Here is an 18870-nt window from a genome sequence, read left to right as displayed (position 1 = left end):
TAGGGGTAGTTTGGGGGCAGGTAGGGGTAGTTGGGGGCAGGTAGGGGGGGTTGGGGTAGTTGGGGGCCGGAGGACAAGCAAAAGCGGAGAAGAGGAGAAGGTAAAGCAGAGCCATGGACAAACGTTGGAAGGAAGGATGGGATAGAGGGATGAGAACAAGGAGAGGAGCAGAAATGTATGTTGCAAATAATTTGGGAGAGAGAGAGATGGAGAGAATGTTAGTGTCTGTTGAGAGAAGAATGCAATGTAAACCAGTAAACCACCACAACATGCAGTAACGCAGTACACCACCCAGTACCCACACAACAACATATATCCAATAGTCTGACCCACAGACGCACACAGACTGACCACAATACATGACACAGTCAATGGAGGTGGTTCATGAACAGAGGAGTCGAAGTTCAGGTTTAGAGAAGCCTTTCTCTTTCGTTTCCTACTCTCACAGTCGTTCACCATTATTTCAACCACGCCCAAACCTTTAAGCTAGTGGTTTCACGTTCTACTCTTCCGTCAGTGTGTATTCTGTATTATAAAACGGATATGTGCAGGTGACTGGCAAAGATGAGGTTATCACTGTCCATAGCTGGTGCCACTCTCTCTCTGTACAGTAGAGGTATGCTGTCCTCTCTCTCTGTACAGTAGAGGTATGCTGTCCTCTATCTCTGTACAGTAGAGGTATGCTGTCCTCTATCTCTGTACAGTAGTGGTATGCTGTCCTTTATCTCTCTGTACAGTAGTGGTATGCTGTTCTCTCTCTCTGTACAGTAGAGGTATGCTGTCCTCTCTCTCTGTACAGTAATGGTATGCTGTCCTCTCTCTCTGTACAGTAGAGGTATGCTGTCCTCTATCTCTGTACAGTAGTGGTATGCTGTCCTTTATCTCTCTGTACAGTAGTGGTATGCTGTTCTCTCTCTCTGTACAGTAGAGGTATGCTGTCCTCTCTCTCTCTCTCTCTCTCAGTACAGTAGTGGTATGCTGTTCTCTCTCTCTCTGTTCAGTAGTGGTATGCTGTTCTCTCTCTCTCAGTACAGTAGTGGTATGCTGTTCTCTCTCTCTGTACAGTAGAGGTATGCTGTCCTCTCTCTCTCTCTCTCTCTCAGTACAGTAATGGTATGCTGTCCTCTCTCTCTCTGTACAGTAGTGGTATGCTGTTCTCTCTCTCTCAGTACAGTAATGGTATGCTGTTCTCTCTCTCTCTGTACAGTAATGGTATGCTGTTCTCTGTCTCTCTCTGTACAGTAATGGTATGCTGTTCTCTCTCTCTGTACAGTAATGGTATGCTGTCCTCTCTCTCTCTCTGTACAGTAGTGGTATGCTGTCCTCTCTCTCTCTCTGTTCAGTAGTGGTATGCTGTTCTCTCTCTCTCTGTACAGTAATGGTATGCTGTTCTCTCTCTCTCTGTTCAGTAGTGGTATGCTGTTCTCTCTCTCTCTGTTCAGTAGTGGTATGCTGTTCTCTCTCTCTGTACAGTAATGGTATGCTGTCCTCTCTCTCTCTCTGTACAGTAGTGGTATGCTGTTCTCTCTCTCTCTGTACAGTAATGGTATGCTGTTCTCTCTCTCTCTGTTCAGTAATGGTATGCTGTTCTCTCTCTCTCTGTTCAGTAGTGGTATGCTGTTCTCTCTCTCTGTACAGTAATGGTATGCTGTCCTCTCTCTCTCTCTATACAGTAGTGGTATGCTGTTCTCTCTCTCTGTACAGTAGTGGTATGCTGTCCTCTCTCTCTCTCTGTACAGTAGTCGTATGCTGTCCTCTCTCTCTCTCTCTCTCTGTACAGTAGTGGTATGCTGTTCTCTCTCTCTCTGTACAGTAATGGTATGCTGTTCTCTCTCTCTCTGTACAGTAATGGTATGCTGTCCTCTCTCTCTCTCTGTACAGTAGTGGTATGCTGTTCTCTCTCTCTCTGTTCAGTAATGGTATGCTGTTCTCTCTCTCTCTGTTCAGTAGTGGTATGCTGTTCTCTCTCTCTGTACAGTAATGGTATGCTGTCCTCTCTCTCTCTCTATACAGTAGTGGTATGCTGTTCTCTCTCTCTGTACAGTAGTGGTATGCTGTCCTCTCTCTCTCTCTGTACAGTAGTCGTATGCTGTCCTCTCTCTCTCTCTCTCTCTGTACAGTAGTGGTATGCTGTCCTCTCTCTCTCTATACAGTAGTGGTATGCTGTTCTCTCTCTCTGTACAGTAGAGGTATGCTGTCCTCTATCTCTCTATACAGTAGTGGTATGCTGTTCTCTCTCTCTGTACAGTAGTGGTATGCTGTCCTCTCTCTCTGTACAGTAGTGGTATGCTGTCCTCTCTCTCTCTCTGTACAGTAGTCGTATGCTGTCCTCTCTCTCTCTCTCTCTCTCTGTACAGTAGTGGTATGCTGTCCTCTCTCTCTCTCTCTCTCTCTCTGTACAGTAGTGGTATGCTGTCCTCTCTCTCTCTCTGTACAGTAGTGGTATGCTGTTCTCTATCTCTCTGTACAGTAGTGGTATGCTGTTCTCTCTCTCTCTGTACAGTAGTGGTATGCTGTCCTCTCTCTCTCTGTACAGTAGTGGTATGCTGTCCTCTCTCTCTCTCTGTACAGTAGTGGTATGCTGTCCTCTCTCTCTCTGTACAGTAGTGGTATGCTGTTCTCTATCTCTCTGTACAGTAGTGGTATGCTGTTCTCTCTCTCTCTGTACAGTAGTGGTATGCTGTCCTCTCTCTCTCTGTACAGTAGTGGTATGCTGTCCTCTCTCTCTCTCTGTACAGTAGTGGTATGCTGTTCTCTATCTCTCTGTACAGTAGTGGTATGCTGTTCTCTCTCTCTCTGTACAGTAATGGTATGCTGTTCTCTCTCTCTCTGTACAGTAGTGGTATGCTGTCCTCTCTCTCTCTCTGTACAGTAGTGATATGCTGTTCTCTCTCTCTGTACAGTAATGGTATGCTGTTCTCTCTCTCTCTGTACAGTAGTGGTATGCTGTTCTCTATCTCTCTGTACAGTAGTGGTATGCTGTCCTCTCCTCTATCTCTCTATACAGTAGTGGTATGCTGTCCTCTCTCTCTCTCTGTACAGTAGTGGTATGCTGTTCTCTCTCTCTGTACAGTAATGGTATGCTGTTCTCTCTCTCTCTGTACAGTAGTGGTATGCTGTCCTCTCTCTCTCTCTGTACAGTAGTGGTATGCTGTTCTCTATCTCTCTGTACAGTAGTGGTATGCTGTTCTCTATCTCTCTGTACAGTAGTGGTATGCTGTCCTCTCTCTCTCTCTCTGTACAGTAGTGGTATGCTGTCCTCTCTCTCTCTCTCTGTACAGTAGTGGTATGCTGTTCTCTATCTCTCAGTACAGTAGTGGTATGCTGTTCTCTCTCTCTCTGTACAGTAATGGTATGCTGTTCTCTCTCTCTCTGTACAGTAGTGGTATGCTGTCCTCTCTCTCTCTCTGTACAGTAGTGGTATGCTGTTCTCTATCTCTCTGTACAGTAGTGGTATGCTGTTCTCTCTCTCTCTGTACAGTAGTGGTATGCTGTTCTCTCTCTCTCTGTACAGTAGTGATATGCTGTTCTCTCTCTCTCTGTACAGTAGTGGTATGCTGTTATCTCTCTCTCTGTACAGTAATGGTATGCTGTCCTCTCTCTCTCTCTCTGTACAGTAATGGTATGCTGTCCTCTCTCTCTCTCTCTGTACAGTAGTGGTATGCTGTCCTCTATCTCTCTGTACAGTAATGGTATGCTGTCCTCTCTCTCTCTCTGTACAGTAGTGGTATGCTGTCCTCTCTCTCTCTCTGTACAGTAGTGGTATGCTGTTCTCTATCTCTCTGTACAGTAGTGATATGCTGTTCTCTCTCTCTCTGTACAGTAGTGATATGCTGTTCTCTCTCTCTCTGTACAGTAATGGTATGCTGTTCTCTATCTCTCTGTACAGTAGTGGTATGCTGTTCTCTCTCTCTCTGTTCAGTAGTGATATGCTGTTCTCTCTCTCTCTGTACAGTAATGGTATGCTGTCCTCTCTCTCTCTCTCTGTACAGTAATGGTATGCTGTCCTCTCTCTCTCTCTGTACAGTAGTGGTATGCTGTCCTCTATCTCTCTGTACAGTAATGGTATGCTGTCCTCTCTCTCTCTCTGTACAGTAGTGGTATGCTGTCCTCTCTCTCTCTGTACAGTAGTGGTATGCTGTTCTCTATCTCTCTGTACAGTAGTGGTATGCTGTCCTCTCTCTCTCTCTGTACAGTAGTGGTATGCTGTCCTCTCTCTCTCTCTGTACAGTAGTGGTATGCTGTTCTCTATCTCTCTGTACAGTAGTGGTATGCTGTTCTCTATCTCTCTGTACAGTAGTGGTATGCTGTTCTCTCTCTCTCTCTGTACAGTAGTGGTATGCTGTTCTCTCTCTCTCTGTACAGTAGTGGTATGCTGTTCTCTCTCTCTCTGTACAGTAATGGTATGCTGTCCTCTCTCTCTCTGTGTACAGTAGTGGTATGCTGTCCTCTCTCTCTCTCTGTACAGTAGTGGTATGCTGTCCTCTATCTCTCTGTACAGTAATGGTATGCTGTCCTCTCTCTCTCTCTGTACAGTAGTGGTATGCTGTCCTCTCTCTCTCTGTACAGTAGTGGTATGCTGTCCTCTCTCTCTCTCTAGTAATGGTATGCTGTCCTCTCTCTCTGTACAGTAATGGTATGCTGTCCTCTCTCTCTGTACAGTAGTGGTATGCTGTCCTCTCTCTCTCTGTACAGTAATGGTATGCTGTCCTCTCTCTCTCTCTGTACAGTAGTGGTATGCTGTCCTCTCTCTCTCCCGCTGTACAGTAGTGGTATGCTGTCCTCTCTCTCTCTCTCTCTGTACAGTAGTGGTATCCTGTCCCCTCTCTCTCTCTCTGTACAGTAGTGGTATGCTGTCCTCTCTCTCTCTCTCTGTACAGTAGTTGTATGCTCTCCTCTCTCTCTCTCTCGGTACAGTAGTGGTATGCTGTCCTCTCTCTCTCTCTCTGTACAGTAGTGGTATGCTTTCCTCTCTCTCTCTCTCTCTCTCTCTCTCTCTCTGTACAGTAGTTGTATGCTGTCCTCTCTCTCTCTCTCTCTCTCTCAGTACAGTAATGGTATGCTGTCCTCTCTCTCTCTCTCTCTGTACAGTAGTGGTATGCTGTCCTCTCTCTCTCTCTCAGTACAGTAGTGGTATGCTGTCCTCTCTCTCTCTCTCTGTACAGTAATGGTATGCTGTCCTCTCTCTCTCTCTCTGTACAGTAATGGTATGCTGTCCTCTCTCTCTCTGTACAGTAGTTGTATGCTGTCCTCTCTCTCTCTCTCGGTACAGTAATGGTATGCTGTCCTCTCTCTCTCTCTCTGTACAGTAGTGGTATGCTGTTCTCTATCTTCACCTTCTCTTTCTCTCTTTTTCTTTCCCTCTCTCTAGCAGAGAAGAGTACCGTTGGTTACGCTGAGTCAGGCTATGGAGAGTTCTGTTCCTGCCTGGCTGCGCACTGTCTATCTCTCTGTCTCCTTGGAGATGATTGGATAATAGCCTATGCTGACTAGAAGTCCATTCTGCACAGAAATACATTGTCTCATTTAATATCACCGTGACAGAGAGATAGAGGCTCCACAGAGCGTGTTAACTACCATACCTTGGTTTAGCCTTGAGTTGATCTGACTGTCTCTCAGATGCAGCCACACATTACACTTCCTGTTCTTTTTTGTGCTACTGTGAAATAAGTCTCTGCCATTGGTTGGTAGATGGAGCCCCTCCTCTTTGGTTCTTAAAGCTGTACACGCACACGTGACAAATAGTCTGGTCTGGATTGTATTATTTGTTTACAGTCTGTGGGTAGAAGTTGGCCCTACATAACCTAGGATAAGTTTATCCTACTGCTGTGACGGACTGACCACACAGAACTCCTACGTTTACAAATACCATACAACTTGGCTTTTACATACACACAGAGGGAAGCACACTACACACACATTCAGCATTTCTCCTGAAATGTACATTGTGCCTTTGATTAGAAAAATATATATTTCAGACAATAATCACATAATGAAATTACTTAATGTAAATTGTTATCAAAACAATAAAGCTGTGTAATTGAAATACAGATGAATAGAGGTATTCAGCCTATGGAACTAAGAACTAGAGGTCGACCGATTAATCGGAATGGACGATTAATTAGGGCCGATTTCAAGTTTTCATAACAATCGGTAATCAGCATTTTTGGACACAAATCATGGCCGATTACATTGCACTCCACGAGGAGACTGCGTGGCAGGCTGACTACCTGTTATGCGAGTGCAGCAAGGAGCCACGGTAAGTTGCTAGCAAGCATTAAACGTATCTTATAAAAAAACAATCAATCTTAACATAATCACTAGTTAAACTAGTAATATCATCAACCATGTTTAGTTATCTAGCTTGTCCTGCGTTGCATATAATCGATGCGGTGCCTGTTAATTTATCATTGAATCACAGCCTACTTGGCCAAACGGGTGATTTAACAAGCGCATTCGTGAAAAAAGCACTGTCGTTGCACCAATTTGTACCAAATTTTAGTTAGTATTGCCTGCTAACATGAATTTCTTATAACTAGGGAAGTTGTGTCACTTCTCTTGCGTTCTGTGCAACAGAGTCAGGGTATATGCAGCAGTTTGGGCCACCTGGCTCGTTGCGAATTGTGTGAAGACCATTTCTTCCTAACAAAGACAGCCAACTTTGCCAAACGGGGGATGATTTAACAAAAGCGCATTTGCGAAAAAAATGCACAATCGTTGCACGAATGTACCTAACCATAAACATCAATGCCTTTCTTAAAATCAATACACAGAAGTATATATTTTTAAACCTGCATATTTAGTTAAAAGAAATTCATGTTAGCAGGCAATATTAAATTAGGGAAATTGTGTCACTTCTCTTGCGCTCATTGCACGCAGAGTCAGGGTATATGCAACAGTTTGGGCCGTAAGGCTCATTGTGAACTAATTTGCCTGAATTTTACGTAATTATGACATAACATTGAAGGTTGTGCAATGTAACAGCAATATTTAGACTTATGGATGCCACCCGTTAGATAAAATACGGAATGGTCCCGTATTTCACTGAAAGAATAAACGTTTTGTTTTTGAAATGATAGTTTCTGGATTTGACCATATTAATGACCTAAGGCTCGTATTTCTGTGTGTTATTATGTTATAATTAAGTCTATGATTTGATAGAGCAGTCTGACTGAGCGATGGTAGGCAGCAGCAGGCTCGTAAGCATTCATTTAAACAGCACTTTACTGGGTTTGCCAGTGTAACAGATTAACTTTACGGCGTCCCCTCGCCCCGACACGGGTGCGAACCAGGGACCTTCTGCACACATCAGCAACTGACACCCACGAAGCGTCGTTACCCATCGCTCCACAAAAGCCGCGGCCCTTGCAGAGCAAGGGGCAACCCTACTTAAAGTCTCAGAGCAAGTAACGTAACTGATTGAAATGCTACTAGCGCGTACCCGCTAACTAGCTAGCCATTTCACATCCGTTACACTCACCCCCCTTTCAACCTCCTCCTTTTCCGCAGCAACCAGTGATCCGGGTCAACAGCATCAATGTAACAGTATAAACTTTACGTCGTCCCCTCGCCCCGACACGGGCGCGAACCAGGGACACTCTGCACACATCAACAACTGACACCCACGAAGCGTCGTTACCCATCGCTCCACAAAAGCCGCGGCCCTTGCAGAGCAAGGGGCAACCCTACTTAAAGTCTCAGAGCAAGTGACGTAACTGATTGAAATGCTACTAGCGCGTACCCGCTAACTAGCTAGCCATTTCACATCCGTTACACTCACCCCCCTTTCAACCTCCTCCTTTTCCGCAGCAACCAGTGATCCGGGTCAACAGCATCAATGTAACAGTATAAACTTTACGTCGTCCCCTCGCCCCGACACGGGCGCGAACCAGGGACCCTCTGCACACATCAACAACTGACACCCACGAGGCATCGTTACCCATCGCTCCACAAAGGCCGCGGCCCTTGCAGAGCAAGGGGCAACCCTACTTAAAGTCTCAGAGCAAGTGACGTAACTGATTGAAATGCTACTAGCGCGTACCCGCTAACTAGCTAGCCATTTCACATCCGTTACACCAGCAGCTCTTCCCAATGCTTCAAGCACAGCGCTGTTTATGACTTCAAGCCTATCAACTCCCGAGATTAGGCTGGCAATACTAAAGTATAATCACCATTAGGTGCAAAAACCTGACCTACCCAGTTGCGGCTCACTTTTTGGAGGCAGGCCACTCGATTTCGTCTCTGCGTTATATTGGCATCGAACATGTCACCCTCCCTAGGAGAGGGGTGACCTTGATAATTTATTGTTAAAACGAGAGGCTGCCTGGATCTTTAACTTAAAGACCCTTGCTCCCTTCGGTCTCAATGTAGACTTTGATCTGAAGCCATTCTTGTGATGATTGGGACTTTGCCATTGTAATTGTTTGTAAGCTTGTGTAGTCTGAAATGAATCTATGATCGTATGCTATCCATTTGTTTTTTGTATGCTGCTCTTTGTATTCCATTTTAATATTTGAGAATTAACCAATGATATTAGGCCACTCTTGGCCATGATTACAGACACCTGTGTGTCTTGACACTATATAAACAAGTCATCCCGCAGTGTTTGTGATTATACCCTGATGAAGACAGCTTGGCTGTTGAAACGTTGGTAATTACATTTTTGCATCTGAGCTCCCAGAGTGTGCGGCTCTCCTTTATTTTTAAGTGTTCTACTCCGCTAGCCAGCACCTCGCCTAAATAGGTGCGCGTTTCTTTTTATTCTAGATTGGCAATACTAAAGTACCTATTAGAACATCCAATAGTCAAAGGTATGTGAAATACAAATGGTATAGAGAGAAATAGTCCTATAATAACCTCAACCTAAAACTTCTTACCTGGGAATATTTTTATTTTTTATTTTTTTATTATTATTATTTTTTTTCACCTTTATTTAACCAGGTAGGCTAGTTGAGAACAAGTTCTCATTTGCAACTGCGACCTGGCCAAGATAAAGCATAGCAGTGTGAACAGACAACAACACAGAGTTACACATGGAGTAAACAATAAACAAGTCAATAACATGGTAGGAAAAAGAGAATCTATATACAATGTGTGCAAAAGGCATGAGGTAGGCAATAAATCGAATAATTACAATTTAGCAGATTAACACTGGAGTGATAAATCATCAGATGATCATGTGCAAGAAGAGATACTGGTGTGCAAAAGAGCAGAAAAGTAAATAAATAAAAGCAGTATGGGGGTGAGGTAGGTAAATTGGGTGGGTAGTTTACAGATGGACTATGTACAGCTGCAGCGATCGGTTAGCTGCTCGGATAGCAGATTTTTAAAGTTGTTGAGGGAGATAAAAGTCTCCAACTTCAGAGATTTTTGCAATTCGTTCCAGTCGCAGGCAGCAGAGAACTGGAAGGAAAGGCGTCCAAATGAGGTTTTGGCTTTAGGGATGATCAGTGAGATACACCTGCTGGAGCGCGTGCTACGGGTGGGTGTAGCCATCGTGACCAGTGAACTGAGATAAGGCGGCATTTTACCTACCATAGCCTTGTAGATGACCTGGAGCCAGTGGGTCTGACGACGAACATGTAGCGAGGGCCAGCCGACTAGGGCATACAGGTCGTAGTGGTGGGTCGTATAAGGTGCTTTAGTAACAAAACGGATGGCACTGTGATAAACTGCATCCAGTTTGCTGAGTAGAGTATTGGAAGCTATTTTGTAGATGACATCGCCGAAGTCGAGGATCGGTAGGATAGTCAGTTTTACTAGGGTAAGTTTGGCGGCGTGAGTGAAGGAGGCTTTGTTCCGGAATAGAAAGCCGACTCTAGATTTGATTTTGGATTGGAGATGTTTGATATGAGTCTGTAAGGAGAGTTTGCAGTCTAGCCAGACACCTAGGTACTTATAGATGTCCACATATTCTAGGTCGGAACCGTCCAGGGTGGTGATGCTAGTCGGGCGTGCGGGTGCAGGCAGCGAACGGTTGAAAAGCATGCATTTGGTTTTACTAGCATTTAAGAGCAGTTGGAGGCCACGGAAGGAGTGTTGTATGGCATTGAAGCTCGTTTGGAGGTTAGATAGCACAGTGTCCAGGGAAGGGCCGGAAGTATACAGAATGGTGTCGTCTGCGTAGAGGTGGATCAGGGAATCGCCCGCAGCAAAAGAGTCGGCCCGAGAATTGAACCCTGTGGTACCCCCATAGAGACTGCCAGAGGACCGGACAACATGCCCTCCGATTTGACACACTGAACTCTGTCTGCAAAGTAGTTGGTGAACCAGGCAAGGCAGTCATTAGAAAAACCGAGGCTATTGATTCTGCCGATAAGAATATGGTGATTGACAGAGTCGAAAGCCTTGGCCAGGTCGATGAAGACGGCTGCACAGTAATGTCTTTTATCGATGGCGGTTATGATATCGTTTAGTACCTTGAGCGTGGCTGAGGTGCACCCGTGACCGGCTCGGAAACCGGATTGCACAGCGGAGAAGGTACGGTGGGATTCGAGATGGTCAGTGATCTGTTTGTTGACTTGGCTTTCGAAGACCTTAGCTAGGCAGGGCAGGATGGATATAGGTCTGTAACAGTTTGGGTCCAGGGTGTCTCCCCCTTTGAAGAGGGGGATGACAGCGGCAGCTTTCCAATCCTTGGGGATCTCAGATGATACGAAGGAGAGGTTGAACAGGCTGGTAATAGGGGGTGCGACAATGGCGGCGGACAGTTTCAGAAATAGGGGGTCCAGATTGTCAAGCCCAGCTGATTTGTATGGGTCCAGGTTTTCCAGCTCTTTCAGAACATCTGCTATCTGGATATGGGTAAAGGAGAAGCTGGGGAGGCTTGGGCGAGTAGCAGCGGGCCGGGCGGGGCTGCTGGCCAAGGTTGGAGTCGCCAGGTGGAAGGCATGGCCAGCCATTGAGAAATGTTTGTTGAAGTTTTCGATTATCACGGACTTATCAGTGGTGACCGTGTTATCTAGCCTCAGTGCAGTGGGCAGCTGGGAGGAGGTGCTCTTGTTTTCCATGGACTTTACAGTATCCCAGAACTTTTTGGAGTTAGAGCTACAGGATGCAAATTTCTGCTTGAAAAAGCTGGCCTTTGCTTTCCTGACTGACTGCGTGTATTGGTTCCTGACTTCCCTGAACAGTTGCATATCACGGGGGCTCTTCGATGCTATTGCAGTTCGCCACAGGATGTTTTTGTGCTGGTCGAGGGCAGTCAGGTCTGGAGTGAACCAAGGGCTATATCTGTTCTTGGTTCTGCATTTTTTGAACGGAGCATGCTTGTCTAATATGGTGAGGAAGTAACTTTTAAAGAATGACCAGGCATCCTCAACTGACGGGATGAGGTCAATATCCTTCCAGGGTACCCGGGCCAGGTCGATTAGAAAGGCCTGCTCGCAGAAGTGTTTCAGGGAGCGTTTGACAGTGATGAGGGGTGGTCGTTTGACCGTGGACCCGTGGCGGATACAGGCAATGAGGCAGTGATTGCTGAGATCTTGATTGAAGACAGCAGAGGTGTATTTGGAGGGCAAGTTGGTCAGGATAATGTCTATTAGGGTGCCCATGTTTACGGATTTAGGGTTGTACCTGGTGGGTTCCTTGATGATTTGTGTGAGATTGAGGGCATCAATATTGAAGACTCATGTTAAAAGGAACCACCAGCTTTCATATGTTCTCATGTTCTGAGCAAGGAACTTAAACGTTACCTTTTTTTACAGGGCACATATTGCACTTTTACTTTCTTCTCCAACACTTTGTTTTTGTATTATTTAAGCCAAATTGACCATGTTTCATTATTTATTTGAGACTAAATTGATTTTATTGATGTATTATATTAAGTTAAAATAAAAGTGTTCATTGTTCATTCAGTATTGTTGTAATTGTCATTATTACAAATATATATATATTTTTTAAATCGGCCGATTAATCGGTATCGCCTTTTTTGGTCCTCCAATAATCGGCATTGGTATCGGCGTTGAAAAATCATAATCGTCGACCTCTACTAAGAACCACTCTAAAGGTAGCCTATAGTATGAGTAATCAGATTTGAGCTGAATCTCAGCCACTCTGGGAAGGGGAGAACAGTCTGGAAAAAATAAAGATGGAAGATGGAGGAAAAAGGAGTGAGTGAGAGGTCAAGGACAGAAGAGAGACAGGAGGAGGTAGGCAACAAAACATGAACCAATGACTCACCAGATAGTGGAGAGAGAGAGGGCATGATAGAGGGAAGGGGAGACAGAGAGAACGGAGTACAGTGTATAAACAGTGAAAAGGATAGAATGAGGGAGGAGGAAAGAGACAGAAAGAGGAAGAGAGATATACAGAGAGAGAGCTAGAGGGAGATGGGGAGAGAGAGAGAGGGAGATGGGGGGAGAGAGAGGGTGAGCTAGAGGGAGAGAGCTGTGGATACTCCATTACTTTCCCCCGGTCTGCAGATTACATGAATAATTTAATAAGGCAGTGATGACATCACACCAGGCCCACAGGAAGCACTGAAGAAATTCCACCATCTCTTTCTCCCTCTCTCCCACTCTGCCCCATACACTTACCTGTCCATCCCTGAAAAAGAATGAGCGCTTCCCATCTAATCCTATCTCTCTCCTCCTTTCCATCTCCATCATCTATCTGTCCATCCTAGATAGAAACGTCATTCCACTGCACCCATCTATGTATGCATCTCTCTCTTGTTCCCCTTCTCTGTCCCTCTACTCTGGAATGCGGAGAATTCTCCCCGTGTTTTTGTCACCCTTCTCTCTGCTGGTTTAGTTTTTATTCCCAAGAGAGGACAGTTTCAGACGTGGTGTTGTGTACATAATATTAGATGGAAGGTGGCTTCAGTGAATACTGTAGTTTGTTACTACCTCCACATTTTCACCCCAAATCAGCACCTCACAGTCAGCAGCTAGGCCTATAGTCATCATCATCATCATCTAACTCACCTGTAGTTCTTGACTCCCAGGTTCTTCCTCCATCAGCTGTTCCTCTCACCTCCACCTCTTCTTCCTCTACCACTTCTTCCTCTACATCTTCTTTCCTCTTTTCTCCCTCCTCTTTTCTCTGTCCATCCATCCTCCACAGGTTCCCTTCACTGGCTGAGCACCCAATCTGCTGCGAGGGACATAACTCTGGTTGTCCAATCGCATCCTCTGCTTTCTGGAACATTTCCCTAAAAGCAGCCAATGAGGTGAGGGGAGGTGGTTGCAGGAAGGTGGCCTGGGCCTGGGAGGTGTACTCCCATTGGATTCCGTCGCTGTCCGTCTTTTCCCTTCTCCACTTGAGGTTGTAGAGGAAGTCAGGGTCAGGGGTTACGACTGTGGGATCAGGATCCGGTTCAGTTATTAGTTGGTAGGCCGGGGAGCTGTGTTTGCTACGGTTACGCAGTTCCTTGAAGGTCATCACTTTTGAACCCGACCCTGACGTTGACCCAGATGAAGAGGTTGACCCGGAAGTAGATTTCTTCAGGGTTTCCTCATTGGATTTTCTAACTTCCAAGGGCGGGGGTAGGGTCAGGGTTTCACCATCGGGGGAGAAAGCCATGAGCCAATCAAATCGCTCAGGGCGTAAAGAGTTGGCGAGAACTTTGAGGAGGGGCAGGGTAGGGGGGACAGGGGGTAAGGGACGCGGGGGAGGAGGGGGAGGGGTTTCGGAGAGCACAGGGGAATATTTGAAAGTCTGGAAGTTAACATTGTTAGAGGTGTTGGTATTGCCAGTGCTGTAGTAGGAGTCAGATGCTAGGCCAACGTTAGCCCCAAACCCACTGTTTCTCTTCCTTCTTCTCGCCATGTCAGTGAAAGACGTGGTTCTAAACACATCTCTGCTCTCCTCTTTCTCTCCCTCATCCTCCTTTACTCCTCCACATATATCAGTCTCTCTATCCCTCTCCACCCCTGACCTCCCTCCTCCATCTCTCCAGCCATCCACAGCCAACCCATCTATATCATACTGCTCCTTAGCCCTCTTCTCTTTTCTCCTCATCCCTAGATCTTGTGTCTGTCCAGGCCTGGAGGTGTGGTGGGTCTCTCCCTCCTCCAGTCCCCCCACACAAACCCCCAGCTCTGGGCTGAGTTTGAGGAGCTCAGCCTGGGTCAGTCCTGCTAGCACCAGTAGCTTACGGATCTCATCATCCAACGCATGGAAAGAGGGAGGAGGGGGGAGAGAGGGTGGGGGAGGGATGGCAGGGGGAGTGGTGGAGTTGGAGATGGTGGGGGCAGGGGGGAGAGGAGGGGGGCGAGAGGTGGGAGGGGGGAGGGACAGGGGGGTCTTCCCGCATCCTGCTTGGAGGGTGGCGAGATGCTGAGCCTCCTTACGGGCTAGGTGCTTCCTCCGAGGGGGAGGGATGGGGGGAGTGGAGGAGGGGAGGGAGAATGGGAGAGGGGAAGATTTGTAGAGAGTAAAGTAAGGGATGGGCTGACAGAGAAGAGGAGGGGGGACGGAGCGTGGGGAAGGAGGGAGGGCCTTCTCACACCTGAAGGTGTAGAAAGTGGGCGATGAGGATGGAGAAGTGCAGACAGAGACGGAGGGGGTGATGTCACGGCTGATGTTGATGTAGGTGTGGAGTTCAGAGTTCACGCTGGCATAGCGGGCAGGGGGTTTGGGGGGTCTCGGTGGGGGCTCTATGGGCGAAGAGGTCTCTGATTGTAAGACCAGGGGCTCGTCACAGTCTGAAGGTGCTGTCAGGTCCACTCCAGCATCAGAGAACTCCTGGGAATCTCCCAACGACCCCCCCCGGCCCTTATACAGCTTCCAAGACATATCCACGTTCCCCATCTCATCCAGAACATCGGAGAGATCCTCCTTGCCCAGATCGCCTAAATCCAGTCCCTTCTCATGGAGCCTGGCGATGTGGGCCAGCTTCACCTGCCTGTTGACACTCTCCAGTCGGTCCAGGTGATCCAGTCGATCCCTCAGTAGATCCCCCTGAGGATCCCCCTCCAGGTCCCAGCGAGCCACCTGAATCACCTGGCTAAAGCGCTCCATCTTTCCAAAGTCTCCCACTGACTCCAGGAAGTCCAGGAGGCCTAGTCTGGCGACCTCTGACCCTAAGCCTGTCTGACCTTTGACCCCCAGGTAGGAGGGGGAGGCGGGGGCGGAGGGGTAGCCCTCGTCTGAGGAGCAGGCGTGTGGGGGGGGGGGAGGGCAACGAGAGACAGAGGGGGGTTTGGGGTTGAGGAGCAGGACAGGGGGTGAACGGGAGGCTGGGTAGCGTTCAGGAACGTGAATGAGAGTGTCGTCCTGAGATATTGACAGATCAGCGTTCCACTTGTGGCCAGAGGACGAGAGAGAGGTGGAGAGATCGGCGCAGTCTGACTCCAGATCGGAGCAGGAGCTGATGGAAGTGGAGGATGAGGAGGTGGAGGAGGTCAGGGAGAGATCCAGGAGAGAGGGAGGGCAGTCGCAGCACGATGGGACCAACGTGTCATCATCATCATCATCTCCCTCCTCCTCATCATCATCAACTTCAACATCCACACTGTTTTCCTCTTCCTCCTCTGTTTCTTTCTTGTTGTCCATCTCTTCCTCCGTTTCTTTCGTGCTGTCTATGACCACATCTGTGTTCTTGTTAACATCTGCATTCTCCTCATCTTTTTTTCCTTTCTCCAGTTCCAGGGCATTAGGGGGGCAGGCCGGGGCCAGGACCTGAGGCTGGGGCTTGGGCTGAGAGGGGCTGGCCTGTGTCTTGGTCTTGCCCCCTGTCCCCTCCTGTCTCTGGGGTAGCAGGGGAGGTGGTGGAGGGGGCTGAAGCTTCAGCTGCTGTCTGATGGAGATGGTATTGTTGTTGTTGTGGTTGTGGTTGAACAGACTGTTATTGTCCTGGGGGGAATGGCCGTCGCAGCACAGACAAGGCAGGCTGGGTTCATTACAGTTGGGGTCCAGATGAGGAAGAAGAGGAGGAGGAGGGGCGCGTTTCGACACAGCTGCTGCTGCACGGACACTTTTGGGTTTGGGTTTGGTCGTAGAGAGGGGAGCTGTGTTTCTCTGTAAACCCAATCTGGACTGACCCAAGGGAGCGCGAGGCTGGACCCCCACCCTGGTCCTGGAAGACTCAGGGGTCGCTTTGGTGGCGCGCCGAGGAGAGGAAGAGGAAATGGTGTTCATGTTTTTGTCTTCCCTCTGGGAAACAGGGCCGTGTGGCTTTGGTTCTGCTGCGGTGGTGGTCCGCCTGCTCGTGTCGATGCGACGAGGCCTCAAGGGCGGAGCGAAGGTTCGGCTAGAGGAGTGCATTTTAGGAATAATAGTTTTATAATTGTCAATTATTTCTGTTTCTATAGAAACAGGGGTTCTGTTTTCTATCTAAAGGATGGAGAGATCCAAAACATGACGGTCACATCTAGGCTTGACTCCAAAGATCCTGCAACATCAAAAGAGACATGCAGTCAATAGAGGCACAGCAGATAATAGAGATGAGAGGAGTCTGTGCTTCCATGTTCCTCTAACTGCACAAGGGACCAGCTCGTTCTTGTTCATAAGAAATGTTAGAAGTTAAATCATCCCCTGGTTTGTTCCATAGAGCTATTGGTCCTTTTCTGCTGTATAATGACCTCCTCAGTGCTGGGACTAGTTAGATGAAAATTAAATCCATCTCTCCTCACTCCTATCCTCCCTCCCTCTCTCTATATATAAACAGACAGAGAGACAGACACATGTACACGCACACACACGCAAACACACACACACCTAAATTCAATGTCAGTGATAGAGAGGAGATCCCCATGAAAAGAGTTGGGAACTAATGAAGGATTGTCATCCTTCAGCATCCCAGTCTGAGATTCAGCTTGATGGAGTGATGACGTTAAACCCTTGAAAAGGGATGTACTGTAACTCTCACTCTGACAAATAGGTTAAGTATAGGCCAAGTAAATTGAATCGTGATCAATCAAAATTACCTCTCAATTGTAAGCTTATTTGCATTCAAATAAATGCTGACATTTATTTAACTAGGCAAGTCAGTTAAGAACAAATTCTTACCTACTATGACGGCCTAGGAACACTGCCTTGCTCAGGGGCAGAACGACAGATTTTTTACCTTGTCAGCTCGAGGGATTCGATCTGGCAACCTTTCAGTTACTGGCCCAACGCTTTAACCACTAGGCTACCTGCCGCCCCAACATATAGCCTAGTACAAACATCTTTAGTAAACAAGATCAAATTATTTAGAGCAGAAAATCCTCAGTTGCGCAGTGACTAACGTACAGCCTGTCTTTTAAAACTCATCCACTGCCAATGCTAAACACACTGCTCATATTCCTCCACAGCAGCACCGTGCCCTTCACATCAAACGGGGAGAAGAAGGTAGGCCCATATAAATCATAACCTGAACAGCGCTTAGATCGGGCCTGGGACACGTCGCCCTGTTCAGAACCGTTAGAATAACGCCCCGTAACCGCAGAGCACATCTGCTGAATTTTCGGTATTTACCATCGGATTTATCGACCGGCGGATGGAGACCGTGGAAAGGGGGGGGGGGGGGGGTACCTCAAGCCGCATCGTCCTGACACAGCCACCCCCCCGCTACTGTGACAAAATGTATCGCAATGTTTATTAAATGAACTATAACATGATTATGTCTGTCATTCTAGTAAACAACCGTAGGCTATAAATCAAGAAAAGGGCTATTGACATTGATTAATTAACTGTATCTGGGGATGTGGGCAGGTGTTGAAAGCATAGCAAAACGTATAGCCTAGATCTCGGTAAATAGAGAGCATTTGATCAACAACACCTATAATCATATGATTGTGAGATATTTGACTCACCATTGGCTCGGTTGAGGAGAAGATGGAGATGCTGGATCCCGTTCTCGGTAAACGGATGCGAGCACGCGCAACCCGTCCGACCAACGAACAACCTCTCCACGGGTTAAAGCGAGAGCTCTCTCCTCTCGCGACCACCTCCTTATCTTTCGTCATCCGCCTCTTTCTCTAGCTCCTCCAGGACCACACCCCTCTTCTGCCTCACCAATCAATCTCCCTCTCTGTTCATCTGTCAGCTCCTTCCATCCCTCTCAGCCTTCGCCTCCTCCCTCCAAGAAAAAGACAATCACTACGGAATGTTCTGCCGTATTCTCTTTGATCTCTAGTATTGGAATCATTCTTCCTATCCGCCATCACATTCCCTCAATCTTTATTATTCTCTTTCATTCTCAGTGGAAATAGAAGGTAACATGGTAAAAGCACATGCTGTATAGTCATCTATTCACACTGTTTCCCTATTAAACAGGGTTCACAGGGTTCAATTCTTGGACTGACTCTCTTCTCTGTATACATCAATGATGTCGCTCTTGCTGCTGGTGAGTCTCTGATCCACCTCTACGCAGACGACACTATTCTGTATACTTCTGGCCCTTCTTTTGACACTGTGTTAACAACCCTCCAGGCGAGCTTCAATGCCATACAACTCTCCTTCCGTGGCCTCCAATTGCTCTTAAATACAAGTAAAACTAAATGCATGCTCTTCAACCGATCGCTGCCTGCACCTGCCCGCCTGTCCAACATCACTACTCTAGACGGCTTTGACTTAGAATATGTGGACAACTACAAGTACCTAGGTGTCTGGTTAGACTGTAAACTCTCCTTCCAGACTCACATCAAACATCTTCAATCCAAAGTTAAATCTAGAATTGGCTTCCTATTCCGCAACAAAGCATCCTTCACTCATGCTGCCAAACATACCCTTGTAAAACTGACCATCCTACCAATCCTCGACTTCGGTGATGTCATTTACAAAATAGCCTCCAATACCCTACTCAATAAATTGGATGCAGTCTATCACAGTGCCATCCGTTTTGTCACCAAAGCCCCTTACACTACCCACCACTGCGACCTGTACACTCTCGTTGGCTGGCCCTCGCTTCATACTCGTCGCCAAACCCACTGGCTCCAGGTC

At 47.2% G+C, this 18870-nt stretch overlaps 1 protein-coding gene across 3 annotated transcripts in view; it reads right to left on the bottom strand.

The window, feature by feature from the left end:
* LOC129857147 (uncharacterized) overlaps positions 1-17933 on the bottom strand; it is a 37011-nt gene extending 19078 nt beyond the window's left edge. The window contains exons 1-2 of one of the 3 annotated variants that reach the window (XM_055925107.1): positions 17742-17933; positions 12927-16336 (exon numbers count right to left, since the gene is read on the bottom strand). In XM_055925107.1, coding sequence (XP_055781082.1) covers positions 12927-16209 — 3283 coding nt within the window. In that variant the 5' untranslated portion in view covers positions 16210-16336; positions 17742-17933. The remainder of the gene's footprint in view (positions 1-12926; positions 16337-17741) is intronic. The other 2 variants (XM_055925108.1, XM_055925109.1) reach the window with 2 other exon arrangements.
* Positions 17934-18870: the final 937 nt, after the last annotated feature.

This window comes from Salvelinus fontinalis, chromosome 6, assembly GCF_029448725.1.
Source record: "Salvelinus fontinalis isolate EN_2023a chromosome 6, ASM2944872v1, whole genome shotgun sequence".
Lineage (NCBI taxonomy): Eukaryota > Metazoa > Chordata > Actinopteri > Salmoniformes > Salmonidae > Salvelinus > Salvelinus fontinalis.
The sequence above is the reverse complement of the archived record's forward strand: the minus strand, read 5'-3'. Positions and strand labels throughout refer to the sequence as shown.